Raw genomic sequence first — 15,753 nt, 5'->3', positions numbered from 1 at the left:
GGTCTCTCAGTCTGACTCAGTAGGAATCACAATCATGGGAAAGACTGCTGACCTGCCAGTTGTGCAGAAAACCATCAATGACACCCTCCATAAGGAGGGAAAGCCTCAAAAGGTAATTGCAAAAGAAGTTGGATGTTCCCAAAGTGCTGTATCAAAGCACATTAGTAGAAAGTTATGTGGAAGGGAAAAGTGAGGAAGAAAAAGGTGCACAAGCAGCAGGGATGACCGCGGCCTGGAGAGGATTGTCAGGAAAAGGCCATTCAAAAGTGTTGGGGACTTTCACAAGGAGTGGACTGAGGCTGGAGTCAGTGCATCAAGAGCCACCACACACAGACAGATCCTGGATATGGGCTTCAAATGTCGTATTCCTCTTGTCAAGCTGCTCCTGAACAACAAACGTCAGAAGTCAGAAGCGTCTTACCTGGGCTAAAGAAAAACAGACCTGGTCTGTTGCTCAGTGGTCCAAAGTCCTCTTTTCTGATGAGAGCAACTTTTGCATTTCATTTGGAAACCAAGGACCCAGAGTATGGAGGAAGAATGGAGAGGCACACACTGCAAGATGCTTCAAGTCCAGTGTGAAGTTTCCACAGTCTGTGTTGATTTGGGGAGTCATGTCATCTGCTGGTGTTGGTCCACTGTGCTTCATTAAGTCCAGGGGCAACGCAGCCATCTACCAGGAGATTTTGGACTACTTCATGCTTCCTTCCGGAGACAAGCTTTATGGGGATGCTGATTTCATTTTCCAGCAGGACTTGGCACCTGCCCACAATGCCAAAAGCACCAAATCCTGGTTCAATGACCGTGGGATTACTGTGCTTGATTGGCCAGCAAACTCGCCTGACCTGAGAGAATCTATGGGGCATTGTCAAGAGAAAGATGAGAGACATGAGACCAAACAATGCAGAAGAGCTGAAGGCCGCTATTGAAGCATCCTGGTCTTCCATAACACCTTAGCAGTGCCACAGGCTGATAGCTTCCATGCCACACTGCATTGAGGCAGTAATTGCTGTAAAAGGGGCCCAAACCAAGTACTGAGTACATATGCATGCTTATACTTTTCAGAAGTCCGATATTGTTCTATGTACAATCCTTGTTTTATTGATTGCATGTAATATTCTAATTTTCTGAGATTGTGGATTTGGGGCTTTCATGAGCTGTAAGCCATAATCATCACAAATATGACAAATCACAGCGTGAACTATCTTGCTTTGCATGAGTCTATCTCATATATTAGTTTCACCTTTTAAGTTGCATTACTGAAATAAATGAACTTTTGCACGATACTCTAATTTTTCGAGTTTCACCTGTACTAACAGGAAAGTCTACAAAGTAGACTCTTTTCAATGAGTTTGCTAGACGCCTCTCTGAAGACTGACAGGTCTTGATTGATTGAATTGAGTCTGCCTGAATGTTTAGTGTCTGCTGGTAGACTCAATTCTTACTAAATCAGGGCCTAACTGTCAAAATGGAGGAATTAATATCAAGCAGGGGCAGACTTGGAATGAAGTCTAATCAGACTGAGTAGGAGTGCATCCCCTTGGCTCATGAAGCAGTGTGTGTTTCAGTGGCAACTCTATGAAGAGACATTGTATTGTTCCCTGAGCACTATTTCATTAACTACTTTAATGCGGGGAAAGATACAAAAAATTGTTTGATTCTGATACATTGATTCAGACATTATACCCAGACAAGGTTCGCTTTCACCCACCTGAACTATATGAAACAACTACTTGAGCTCTGTAAGATTTTACCCCCTTCATGACAAGGCCATTTTTGCTGTTACTGCTCTACTTTAACTGGTAATTGCATGGTCATGCAATGCTATATGCAAACGAAATTTATATCATTTGTTTCAGCCAAATAGAGCTTTCTTTTGGTGGTATTTGATCACCACTCGGTTTTTAATATTTTGCGATATAAACAAAAAAAGACCAAATATTTTGGGAAAAAAAAACAATATTTTTTACTTTCTGCTACAAAACATATCCAATAACATTTTTTTTTAAATCTAATTTTTTAATACATTTTGTCCAAAATGTATAATGCCACGTCATTGATGAAAAAAATCCCAATAAGTGTATATTGACTGGTTTGCGTGAAAGTTATATCACCTTCAAACTATAGTATACAGTGTATACTGGATTTTTTTTTTAATACTACTAATGGCAGTGATCAGCAACTTATAATGGGACTGCGGCAGGCAATCTGACCCTAACTGACGCTGGGGGGAGCTAACTGCCACTGACATCCCCACTGACATTAATACAATGATCAGTGATAATACTATGCACTGTCACAGTACTAATGACACTAGCTGGGAAGTGGTTAACATCTAGGGTTTAATTGTGTGCCTATGTGTAATATGTGTAAAGTGTACTGCTTTTTACTAATGATCTCTTAGTTTCTCGTCCCTACAAACAGGAATGATTGTACACAGCTTATGAGCAAGTTCCAACCATGTATCATTGGCTGGGATTTGCTGACAGGCTCCCACTGTGTTCAATCACAGCATGAGTATGTAGTCAGGGACGCATGTCTGAAACCTGGAAAGAAGCAGCGACATACAGGTACATCGCTTTGCTAGTGCGGGCTGCCGGTCTGCAGAACTAACAGCAGACAGTGAGACCAGTGACTGTGTCCATGCAGCTGCTGCATCCCAATAGATGTTAATAGGACTGCTTGCAGCCTTCCTAGAAGATGCCGGAGGGGGGAATTTGGACCATTGAAGGAGAGGTGGTTATTCTGTCAGGTCTTCCATCTTCACGTCTTCCTTCTGGATTCACAGAACATTCAGTGTGTCCTCAATTCAGAGCGTAGTGTACATGCAATGGTGACATCACTGCCTGCAAAACATGTGAATATCTTTAAAACAGTGCAGCACTGTCAATCAGTGAAGAAGTTATTTTTGGAGGGACTAGTAGATTTTAGATGGACTTTACATTAGTGACTAACAATTCACAGAAAAACTTCATATTCATAGTTTTACCAAAACCTATCCACCAAGCAGCTGGAAACACCTCATCCCCATGGATAATGAAAAGCAAATCAATACCAGGCTGGCTGTTAAGTGTTGTTGGGAAATCCTTTGTTTGTTTGCAAAATCAATAAATATACCAGCACTAGAAACCCTAAAAGTGCTAAGTGCATATAATAAATAAAATCAATAATTAACAGTGATTGGTTGGGTTGGGGAATATATATCACTGTTCATTTCTGATTTTATTTATTAAGTTCACTTGGCACTTTTGGGGTTTGTAGTGATGGCATATTATTGATTTAATAACAATGTAAACTCCAGCTAACACTTTTAAGCAGTTACAGCAATAGTCAATTTCCTTTAGGGATAAAAGTTTTACATAAATAATTTAGCTAACCATCATAGGCACTCTAACTGCCATCTTTGCTGGAGAGCTTGGGCTGTTCACCACTTGCCCTCCTGAGGATTTACTCCTCTTCATGACCAGGCCATGTTTTGCGTTATGGCGCTGTGTTACTTTAACCACTTCAAGTCCGAACACTTTTACCCCCTTCCTGTCCAGGCCAATTTTCAGCTTTCAGTGCCATTACACCTTGAATGACAATTGCGCAGTCATGCAACACTGTACCCATATTAATTTTTTAGCATTTTTTTGAGACAGATAAAACTTTATTTTGGTGGTATTTAGTCACCACTGGGATTTTTCTTTCTGCTATATAAATGAAAAAGTCCCAAAATTTTGAAAAAATATATATTTCTTATAAAATTTTGCAAATACATAATCTTTCTTCATAAATCTTTGCCAAAATGTATTCAGTTATCTTTTTAGTAAAAAAAATAACCCAAATTAGTTTATAACCAAACATTATAATTTAAAAAATATTTTTTTTTTTACATTTGTATTACTTTTTTATATTATTATTTATGTTTTTTTTTAATATACTGTAACCCTAGCAGTACAGTGTCACCATAGTGACACTGTACTACTTGTGGGGCGTAATGAAGATTTTTGTTTATATACACTAATTGCTTTTACACCCATAAAGGCTGTAAAAGCAATCATTTCTCCTTCTCTCTGGCTGCATTCTTGCAGCCATTGAGAAATACTGTGAGAACTGTGATTGGTCACAGCTTGTCACATGGTACAAGGCTGTTGTGAATAGCCTTGTACCATGTGACCTCTGTGATCATTCACAGATTTCACAAGGAGTCAGCAATGATGTCAGGAAGTGACATCTTGTTTACTACTATTCATGTGATCACTGAATGGCCAATCACATGATTAGGACCTCACACAGAGGTCCCGTACAACTATCGGTGTCCTCTGGGCACAGCGGACACTGGATTGCGGTGCCGCGTGCTCCCAGGGAGTGCGCACAGGCTGTAAATGCAGCAGCCATTTATGAATGGCAACCCACTCCAGCACTGCTCTCCTCTGGCATTATGTACATAGGCCGGACGGGAAGTAGTTAACTGACAATTGCACGGTCATGCAACGCTACACCCAAATGAAATTTACGTCCTTTTTTTTCCCATGAATTGAGCTTTCTTTTGGTGGTATTTGATCGCCTGTACATTTTTTATTTTTTGCCCTATAAGCAAATAAAGACTGACAATTTTGAGAAAAAAACTATATTTTGGACTTTTTGCTATTAAACATGTCCAGTAAAAAAACTTAAAAAATCTAATTTCATCATAAATTTAGGCCAAAATGTATTCTGCTACATGTCTTTGCTAAAAAAAAAATCTCAATACATGTAAATTAATTGGTTTATGTGAAAGTTATAGCATTTACAAATGGCAGTATAGATAATGGGATTTTTTTTTCTACTAGTAATGGCAGCGATCAGTGACTTTTAGCGGGACTGCAGTGGACATTCTGACACTGGGGGGAACTAACTTGGGGTCACTGACACCCCAGTGACATCAATACAGTGATCAGTGCTAAAAAAAAGCACTGACACTGTACTAATGACACTGGGCAGGAAAGGGTTAATGTGAGGGGTGATCAAAGGGTTAACTGTGTGCTGGGAGTGTTTTCCTAGGGGGCGGGGGTGTGTGCTTCACTGTAAGCACACTGATCGGGATGGCTGTACTGTGCACATCCCAAGCAGTGTGCTCGAGCTAACAGGGTGGAAGATTGTTTGTAAACAATACAATCTTCCTCGCCGTCGGAGATACTCGGTAATCACTGGGCGCTGGCGGGTAATTACCGGTCGGGACCCGGTGATTGACATCCCTGGCCGCGAATGGCTGCGCGGGTAGGGCGTGCGTGTGCCCCCTACCCAGAAATGCAAAATTACGTATATATACGTGATTATGCACACAGGTGCCACCCTGTAGCAGTATATCTTCTATAGGGCAGTCCTTAAGTGGTTAAAAGAAGTTGAAAAAAACAACAAACACTACTGGCAGGATCCCCAGGTATATTTCAGGGGGATTCAGAAAAACAAAGACTGCTGTGTTAATGCTACTGATAGACTGTATCTTATATGTTATTTTTCATTTTGGCCACATTTACACTTTAAGAAGTTACAGCAAGTTGTGTTTTCTTTTGGAATACATTTCTTACATAAATGAATACAAACTGAATATTGCAAGCATATCTGACAGTGTTATAGAGGAACTAAACCATCCTAGCCTTTCCATCCAAGAAAGCTGCCATCTTAGCCACTGTTTGATCGGCAGTTGCTATGATGCTGCACATGTGATCAGCTATGACACCAAACATTTGATGGGCTGACAATTTGGTTGAGAGTAAAAGCAACTGTGATAGTTATCATTCAAGGCAAACCTTGAATTGACACCATATGTGCAGTAAAACCAATGGAAATTGACACAGATTTCACTTGTGGAGACATCAGTTTTCATGCACACTTCAATGAGTTTTATACACATTGCAGATTCCTGTGCAGAAAAAGTCTGAACATAATACCAGTGTTGTGGTGTGAACAGGATTTCATTGTGCCCTAGCAGAACACATGAAGAAAAACTGTTGTCTCTGCACCATGGTGTGAATGAGCCCTAACTGTTTTGGGAAATTGATGGGTTTTGTTGTTTAAGACATAACTAAACCCATTGCTTTAACAGTTTAAAAAAAAAAGTTACATTCAAGGCATACCGGAAATGATGATACATTTTCATTGTAGACCTGTTCTTTTCCATGCATCAGCACTAGGAGAGGATGAAAAAATGCTGTTTGATCTCATTTTATGGAAAGAGGTCAAACATTGCATTGTCACATCGTGGAGAGCACTGGTGTTTTAGTGGGATTATGGATGCATTGGAGTTTCAAGAGAGATTCATTCTTGCACTGCTGTCAGAAGCCACACTGGGATGTCAGACTGCTACTATCATCTTTTTGGGACTTTTTTTTAAAATGTGATAAGTTTATGTATTTTTGATTGCACATCTTTTATTTAAGGTTGCACTACACTTTAATTGGTTTAGAATACAATAGTCATCAGGGGAGATTTGTCCATCTGCACTGTTAAGTGTGGAAGGAGAAATATGTGCGTGTATGCCCAGCTTTACACGGGTCATTGGTTACATATTTTTGTCAATAATTTCCAAAGAAAATGAAAGAATTTTTGCAAAACAGTATTGGCAAACTAAAAGAAAGCTTAGCTCTTGCCCCCCCCCCCCCCAAAAAAAAATGTATTATTTTTCAAAAACCTATCTTCCCCAGAGGAAGCCACATGTGCAATAATGAAACGCGTTGGAGTGGGGCCTTGGATGACACCATGATGCTCTACTGGGTAGCGAATGTGGCCACTGAATTAGCAGTGGATATGGCATTGCACAGGACCGCTGATTCTCTCTTTCACTATTGCATGCTGTTTATATCTGGTGTGATTGGGCACCTAATACATGTGAGTGCAAATTTGATATGTTTTAAGGAGGGAATAAAAGTTTTATAAGGATAAAGCACTATGTTAGTCTATTTGTATGAGGTGGAGTGCTTTATGGGAAAGATTTCCACGGAATCTGTGAAGGTTTTTTCACATAGGAGATTTACAACGTCAGTTAAAGGGATGAAAAGCGTATATTGATCAAGCATAATTATGTGAGGTCATATTGTGGAGGTGAGCAGACATCTCGTGGTGGCGATTTTAGCACGTTATTTTATTGGAGCACAAGGTGTCACTACGTAAGGATTGATTTATCTATTAAAGGAAAAGGACTTATTCACAATTTTTGTTATATTTCTAATGCACTATCATCAATTTCTATATTAATGCATATATAGTGCTGCACCAATTATCAGTTATGTATTATTTTATGTTAAGCAACCTTTACCCTTTTAAATAATGTCCTCTCTACTCTCTCCTATTTTAGAATTTTCTAGAATTTTATTTTATTTAAAGTAAATACCTCATCTAAGCCAGGATAATGTATTTGACCATCTGCTGCCTCTTGAAATGTCTATGTCCCTGATCCTAGGAGAGAGTTTGCAAAATCTTGCACATGCTCAGACACACATGTGGGTATTTTCCTATAGACAAGGTCTGCTAGTGTAAATCTGGCATATGTGCAGATATGCCATAGGTCACTGACAGGTCTATGGGAAAAAAACACATCATAAGTTTCAAGATGGCGGTTTGGTAACAGAGCAGAGGAAGGAGAACCTGGCCTGCAAGAAAGGCAATGCTGAACTCCATGGGCTAGTATTTTTTATTTTCATACAGAGTGAAGTGTTTAGCATATTAAGTTTCATTTTGTGTGCTTAAAGATCCTTTTTAAAGTGGAACTTTACCCATAACAACTTGATTAAAAAAAATGTTCTTTAACAAGGAACATACATTCCACATTAATAATCATGCTACCAAAATTAGTGTGTGCTGTAAATTGCCTCCAGCACTACTCCTGTTTCTTCCATTTAGGATACAGATGTTTTTATTCGGAAACAAATAGATACATTGTTGCGACCGCTATAAATGTCAAGGAACTGTCAAAGAAATAGCGGAGCTCTCTGCAGGGACACTTTTTGCCGGACTGGAATTCCTCTTCTTCTTCATCCTCTTCTTCTTCCTCTTCTTCTTCATCCTCTTCTTCATCCTCATCTTCTTCATCCTCTTCTTCCTCCTCTTCTTCTTCATCCTCTTCTTCTTCATCCTCTTCTTTTTTCTTCTTCTTTTTGTCTTCCTCTTGCAGGTCACTGCTCATGCGCAGATTTTTTTATCGGTAAAAAGATCGGCCGATTTGCCCATCATTGCCGCGAAAACCGGCCGATCGGCAAAATCGGCCGATTTTTTTCCAACTTTACCGATAAAAAAATCTGCCAAAATACCGAAAAACGGCCAATTAGTCCACTAATGATCCGAAAATCGGACGATTTTATTTTCGGCCGAAAAATTGGCCGATTTTGGACCCATCTATGGCCTGCATTAGTGGTTCTGATTTTTGGCACAGTGCCTAAACAAAGAGAAGTGAGCATATGCAAAGCATGGCAAGACAGTGTGTTATTAGATTTTAAACAGTATAGCAACTGATTTCAAATGTTTTACACAGCTATAGCTGCAAAAGGTGCCAGCCTGAAGTGATCAAGCAGGACCTCATTTTCTGACTAAAGTTCCACTCTAACCGCCTCCTTCCCGCCATTTACGGTAATGACGGGAGGGCAGCGGTTCTCTTGAGAACGTCATATGACATCCACCCACTCTAGGACGTGCCGATCTGCGGTGCGCTCTGTCCCCCAGGACACAGCAGATCACCAATCACTGTAAAGAGCTGATGACCTCGGCTCTGACATGTGGTCAGCTGTGTGCAATCACAGCTGATCACATAAATAGGAAATGTCGGTTATCAGCAGTCCTCTCCTGCAAGTGCCCATCAATGCCACATATCAGTGCCCATCACAGCTGCCTTACACTGCCACCTATCAGTGCCCACCAGTGCTGCCTATCAGTGCCACCTATTAGTGCCCTTGCGTTCATAAAATATATATGTTTTGTGGGGTTAGGTAATCTTATGGCCCAAAATGCGGATGTTTACATGTGTGGAAAAATGGCTCTAGCGCTGAAGAGGTTGTCATTAGACTGAGGGAAGCCCTGCCTGCTTCACATACATTCGAGCGAGCGAACCAACCGTGCTCCGTTTCCTCCCCGTCTTCCATTTATACCATCTCACTTTATACCATTCTTACCCCGCCCATTGTAGGCGTTTCTAGTCTGCAGCTGCCTACCGCAGGTACTCTGCGTTCATTGGTCCAAGCAAATCCGATGTCACGGAAGTAAGCCTCGCCCGTAAGCGCCGCTAATTGGTGGAAGAAAGTAAAAAGCGCATGCTGCGAGCGCCGCTGCTCGGTGATTGGCTACGCCTTATTCCGTCACGAGTACTCCTCCTCCTCCTGTGATTGGTCGTCACCTCAATCTCCTTTGGTGTCTTCGCCATGTCTGAGCGCCCTGTGCCTACGGGGCCCTTGGGGGCCACCGTCATCGCGGCGCCTGGGGGTTCCGCCTTAGGTGGCGACGTGCCTGTTAGTAGCCCCTCCCCGGCCACAGGAGGTCCCGTCCGCATGAACTTATATGCGACCTGGGAGACAGACAGAGGCAGTTCAGCTTGCGTACCCAGGTGTGACGTAACCACGTTTATGATGATGTCATTCACACCTGTTGGGGCAATTTGTAGAGTTCAATGTGATTAAGGAGGGTTTGTGGTTTTTGGCAGAGGTGGAAGCATGATGACAAGTGTGTTATTGCATGGAGGGGTTGGATCTGAACTAGGGGGGAGGGTTGTAAACAGTATCTATGCAGAGCTGCAGCACTGCAAGGGTTAAAGTGAAAGCTGTCACATTTCTAAAACCTACTGGGCAGTAGAGTCTTGTGATGGCAGAGACTCCCCCTAGATGTCTTGTGTCATAACTGCTTCTCTCTGCCTTGCCTGTCAGTGTTTTGTTTACATTGATCCATGTGTGTGCAGTGTACAGCCCTGGTGTTGTGTGTGGACACAATGTAACTGCCGGGTGCATGTGTTGGAGTTACTTCATCCCAACCTGGCCAATCAAGAGTCAGAAGACTCAAAATCCGAAGGAAATAGAAGCGCTGGAAGGGAATGTTTACAAGGTAAGTCTGCCGTCATGTGCTCATATGGCCTCAAGTACAGAGGACGTTTGCTTTTCTCCTCTGAACTCCAGGCAAGAGAGAAGCTGCTTCAAAGAACATGCCTGAAGCCGCATATTGCACACGTATTTTTATGCATCAAGTGTTTTAGCATTGATGGATTCCATTGGCTAATAATAATTTAGTCTGGCAACTGGAATGCATTAAAGGCTAAGTTCACCTTTGGAACATGTTCCATCTGTATTTAGGTTGTAACATGTACCAGCTCCTGCCATCTCTCCTCTGATTCCCACTTCCCTGTGACAGTGGACGGGGGATCCTCTCCCTGCACCCTCTGTCACAATTTAAAAACTTTGCGTCATTCTTTCACTGAGTTCTGTGAATAAATGAACTACAACTACAGTCAGCCACTGGGTTGTAGTTCTCTATGAACTGTGAGGGCACAGGTGAGTGCTCTTTGTAGGCTATTGATTCTTCCTGCCATTCAGTAACTGCCTTCTTGTACCTTGTACAAGCAGAGAGTTTGCTGCTGTTCATGGATGCAATGCTTTACAGGTCCCAGTGCAAAAAACACGTGCACGTTTTTCTACCTGCAAAAAGATCTACATTTATTATTTTTTCTATAAAAAGTCAACGTATCTTTTAGCACTCAACTGTGTCTAGTGTTTAGGTACAGCAAGCTTTTTTTTTTTTTTTTTTTTTTTCTGTTCAAAAACTTCTCGCTGAATGCACTTTTGATACTGTTTTTTTTTTTTTTTTTTCAGCCTGTAAACGCTCCTCTTCTAATATGCCTGTAAACACCTATGTGTTAATGAATACATCTGCTTACAGAGGTGCTTTTTATAGGCTTAAAAAAAAAAAAAAAAAATGCCAAATGTCTGTAAAAGCGATGTTTTTTTTAAAGCTGTGTGTGCATGAGGCCTATTCTGTTTTTACTAGCCCGTTATGTCAGATGGCTTCTGAGAGCTCAGCATTTTTATTTTGGCTGGTTTACGTCACTTTTAATTCCTTTTCTTTGTGTCTTTCAAGGAGCTATAATGCATTATCACACTATTCCACATACCTCACAATGTTTTAACTCTTTGGCGCACAGCACACACAAATATGCAGCCTGTGGGTGGCTGGGCCTTGGCACAGAGGGGCCGCATATTTGCGTGCCCGATGTAAGCAAAGGATGTGCAGAGAGTGCGCGCTCCTGGCACATTTACTGGTGCCTCATGGAAATATCCCAATTGCTACTTGTTGTCGGAAGCTTTCCACTTATGTGACAGCCAATATATACAGCTGCGTCTGCATACAAAAATGTGTGCTGTGATTAGCCATGCACAAAAAAGTAGGATGTTGTAGATTTTTACAAGCAAAGTTTTTCAGAATTTACGCATGTACACACATAACCACAAGTACTTTAGGTGCATACTTTACACAGGATCTTTTAGTTCTGCCAGCAGGAACCCTTATTTTATGCAGAAACTATGCGTATGCCTTTTTTGAATGAGCCCTACATATGAAAATGTGTGCTGCGCTTAGCCGCACACAAACAAAAGTCGGGCTCAGCTGCATCCAGTGGCGCACAAATCTGCAGACTTCACACATGACTGCTTCTAAACATAAGTGCTTTAGGCACATATTTTATGCAGGATCTTCTGCTAACTCTGCCAACGAGAACCTGCATTCCATGCAGAAAATATGCATATGCCCATGTGAATGAGTCCTTAAACAGAAAAAAAATAATACAGGTCATATTTTAGAAAATTGCATTTCAAAACAGTGCAGAGATATATTTGACATGAGGGCCAGAGATGCCTGGACTAGGGTCCAAACCTACGTGTACAGGCCATGCAGCTGAGGCTTTCCTCGGCCTGCAGTTGCTTGTATACACGCCCCCTGTTTATGGGCGGCTGCAGAGCGGGGAATGCCCCAACCACAGATAATTGGCTTGTACTGACAACAACTCCCTGATGGGTTTGCACGTGTTGATTTGCATCCTAGTCTGAACACACCCAAGCTCATCAATAATTAGATATATGTGTACCTGTGTTATAATGCTTTGCAATGACACAGCGTAAACAGGCTATATTACATTTCTCATTTCAGTAGGCTTTCGGCGCTTTTCTTTTTTTTTTATGGTGCTCCAGGTTGTGGGTGGGTCCTTGCTGTCATCATGTACAATGCAGGACTGCTGGTTCTACATTGTACAAGACGTTGTCAGAGTGCGACTGCTGTCCAGAGCACTGAAGAAAAGAGGCTTTAGGATCCCAATTGCTCAGTGTGGAAGCCTGTCAGAGCAAGAAATAAGGCAAGTATTCTATTTTATTCCTCTACCTCTAGGTGTAATGAACATTTAACCCTTGCAGTGCAGGGCCCCCCAACTGTAAGCTTAATTTTCACAAAACTCCCCAAGTTCAGCTTCAAGGGTCATTTTATTTTTGGATTTTAATTGGAATTTGTGAATGTACAAATGTGGCTGCTACTATTACTGATATGTTGTGAAAGATGCTTGTGAAAGGTTTTGGGACCTGCCTTAGTCTGCAGGTTATTGGCTCACTGGCCAGTTCAAATGGATGACCATGATGGAGCCCGGATCTTTAAAAAGTCATGTAGTGGAGTCAGCTTCAAATTGTATAGGGCATATTTCTTTCTTTTTTTTTTTTTTTTTTTGCTGTCCGTGTCAGTGGGGGATTTACATTACTTCTTGTCCTAAGAAACATAACAAAAAGTGAGAAGACATTTTTTTTTTATTTGTGGACAGTGGTCATCTGTAAAAAGAGATAGTGGCTCCCCCCCAGTAGGGACACATACTGCAATAAAAGCCTGAAATGGGGACGCTCACCAAGTGTAGCATTAAAACCATTCACTTTAATAAAATACAATTGTCAACTCACTGAGTTAACAGATAAGACTCCTCAGGGCCTAACGATTGAGCATGAAGCTCTATTTGACAGGTACCCACTCCCACTTCCGGCTCAGTTTGCGAAGCCACAAGCTGTTACAGCCTGGTGCCCACAGTTGAGATGCCAGCACTGTGGAAAGAAGGCACAGCACGGGTGAGCACATCGCTGGATCCTGGGATAGGTAAGTGTGTGTTTTATTAAAAGTTAGCAGCTACAGTTTTTGTAGCTGCTGACTTTTAATAAACACAAAAATGCTGGAACTCAGTTTCAGTTGGATTTTTATGTATTTATGCTGCTTGTCCTGTTAGCTCCATTTATATCTTGCAATAAAAGCCTGAAAAGGGTGCTATACTAACCCTTTACTACTCTATCCAACACGAATAACATATAATGGCTTTAGATGCATTTTAATTTTCACATTTGTAAAATATATATATATTTTTTTCTTTTTGAATGGCTGATGCTTATGAAGTGTTTTTGTGTGGTCAACAGAGCAATCTACATACCAGATTTATATGTGATGTAATTTTGTTAACCTAGAATTTCAAAATACAGGATATCTGAAAAAACATTAAAGTGGTTGTAAACCTCTGAAATGAACAAAGCATATTCTTCTGTAGTGCGTACTTGTTCTATCCAAACACCTAGTGTGGATTATTTCTGCTCTCTCATTCCTCTGTTATCTGCACAGGTCATATCTGACAGTCTATGGGGACACCATAGAATCCTGGAGACAGCCGTGCCTCCCTCCAGCACACAGCAGGTGATTGACAGCCTCAGCTGTGCATGTTTCCCTAATGAGACTGTATAGAGGAGGGTGTGTCCTTTCCCTCCACTCAGGTCTCAGATTACACTCAGCTCTCTGCTGTATGCTGTTCAGTGTGATACCAGATCCCTGTCTCCTGAAGGTAAGAAATTGCTTTGTAAATTGTTCAGTTTGAATAGCTATAGAGAAGAAAGGGCTGCAGATAAACAAGTACAGCCTAAGTAGGAGAATTTTTAATCACCTGAGGCTAGTCAGTTCACTGGGCATATGTAAGGGTTTACAACCACTTTAAACCTGACAAAAGGCAAGCTTGACATACCTCCTGCCTATAGGCCTTGCTTTGTAATAAGTCTGTAGAAGTGTATATCACATATTATTCATGCTCAGCCTAAAAGAATTATTATCACAAGTGTAATAAAAGCGCCACACCCTTAATACTTTAAAGCAGCAATTCCACCTCAAAGAAACCAAATAAATTTCTTAGTGCTATAACTTAAATAAAGGAATGCGCTAAAACCACAAACTATTCCTAATTTAGTGTAGAAACATTAGTGCAAAAGATATATATATATCTATTCTCAATTAATATATAAAAAATCTAAATTATGTGCAAAACTATTTTTTAGTGCATAAGTAATTTAAATAATTAAATTTGTGAATATAAAAAAAAATGTCCAATTCTGAATTTCTTCAAATGTCCAAACAAATCCTTTTCAAATTCAGGTGCTCTCAAAGAAATTGTGCCAAAATCCACCACCAAAAGTAAAGTTGGGTAACTCACCAGAGCTCCATGCTGATCAATCTCTAGATCAGCAAAAAACGCTTTTTGCTCTGGGAGCAGATGTAATGAATCAACTTCTCAGGTGTGATGATCAATAGCTACACAATCATCCATAAGGTAGGTATCCACCACTCAATATAATGGTTCCAGGAGCATTATATCACTCTCTCTTTTTATATCTCTCCACCGAGGTCATGTTTGGGAATGAAAGAGAAAATCATGGTGCAGCCAGTTTTTTTATAAAAGTATCCAACAATTTAATAAAGATTTACACTCACAAAAAGGGTGTCTTCACCGACACCAGTATAACAGCATAAAACAGCAAATGGTATAACAGTCTCTTGTTCCCCGTACACTCACTACAGCGCTCGTGACTTAATTTTCTCCACAAACGTCAGCATGGGCTTGCTGGATGCTGACGTTTGTGGAGAAAATTAAGTCACGAGCGCTGTAGTGAGTGTACGGGGAACAGGAGACTGTTATACCATTTGCTGTTTTATGCTGTTATACTGGTGTCGGTGAAGACACCCTTTTTGTGAGTGTAAATCTTTATTAAATTGTTGGATACTTTTATAAAAAAACTGGCTGCACCATGATTTTCTCTCTCATTCCCAAACATGACCTCGGTGGAGAGATATAAAAAGAGAGAGTGATATAATGCTCCTGGAACCATTATATTGAGTGGTGGATACCTACCTTATGGATGATTGTGTAGCTATTGATCATCACACCTGAGAAGTTGATTCATTACATCTGCTCCCAGAGCAAAAAGCGTTTTTTGCTGATCTAGAGATTGATCAGCATGGAGCTCTGGTGAGTTACCCAATTTTAATTTTGGTGGTGGATTTTGGCACAATTTCTTTGAGAGCACCTGAATTTGAAAAGGATTTGTTTGGACATTTGAAGAAATTCAGAATTGGACATTTTTTTTATATTCACAAATTTAATTATTTAAATTACTTATGCACTAAAAAATAGTTTTGCACATAATTTTGATATTTTTTTATATTAATTGAGAATAGATATATATATGTTTTGCACTAATGTTTCTACACTAAATTAGGAATAGTTTGTGGTTTTAGCGCATTCCTTTATTTAAGTAAAAGAATTATTATTATTTTTTTAATTGCTGAAATTTTTTTTTTTTTTTTTTAGCCTCTTAAAACTTGTCCCAGTGAACCTTTTGCATTTGGTTTACAGCAAGCAGTAGCTTTAAAGCAGATAAAACACAATTATTAAAGTCTCATTTAAGAGGTTATTGTAATTTCAGAAGTGAA

General features: G+C 40.4%; 1 protein-coding gene and 1 long non-coding RNA gene across 2 annotated transcripts in view; one reads left to right on the top strand and one right to left on the bottom strand.

The window, feature by feature from the left end:
• Window positions 1-1,938: 1,938 nt before the first annotated feature.
• On the bottom strand, window positions 1,939-9,121 carry LOC149440321 (uncharacterized). Its single transcript, XR_016307666.1, has 2 exons — window positions 9,045-9,121; window positions 1,939-2,843 (listed from the first exon to the last, which is right to left on the bottom strand). It is a non-coding gene; the product is annotated as an uncharacterized LOC149440321 (long non-coding RNA).
• A 194-nt stretch (window positions 9,122-9,315) lies between these two features.
• Window positions 9,316-15,753, top strand: part of PACS1 (phosphofurin acidic cluster sorting protein 1) — a 267,815-nt gene continuing 261,377 nt past the window's right edge. Inside the window, exon 1 of the mRNA XM_089658767.1 lies at window positions 9,316-9,550. Within this exon, the coding sequence (XP_089514893.1) occupies window positions 9,369-9,550 (182 nt within the window). The 5' untranslated portion in view covers window positions 9,316-9,368. The remainder of the gene's footprint in view (window positions 9,551-15,753) is intronic.

The sequence above is a fragment of the Staurois parvus genome, unplaced genomic scaffold (genome assembly GCF_062004578.1).
Source record: "Staurois parvus isolate SC_StPar_1 unplaced genomic scaffold, SC_StPar_1.0 ptg001091l, whole genome shotgun sequence".
In the NCBI taxonomy this organism is placed as follows: domain Eukaryota; kingdom Metazoa; phylum Chordata; class Amphibia; order Anura; family Ranidae; genus Staurois; species Staurois parvus.
Note: the sequence above shows the minus strand (reverse complement) of the source record. Positions and strands in the feature narration are given on the sequence as shown.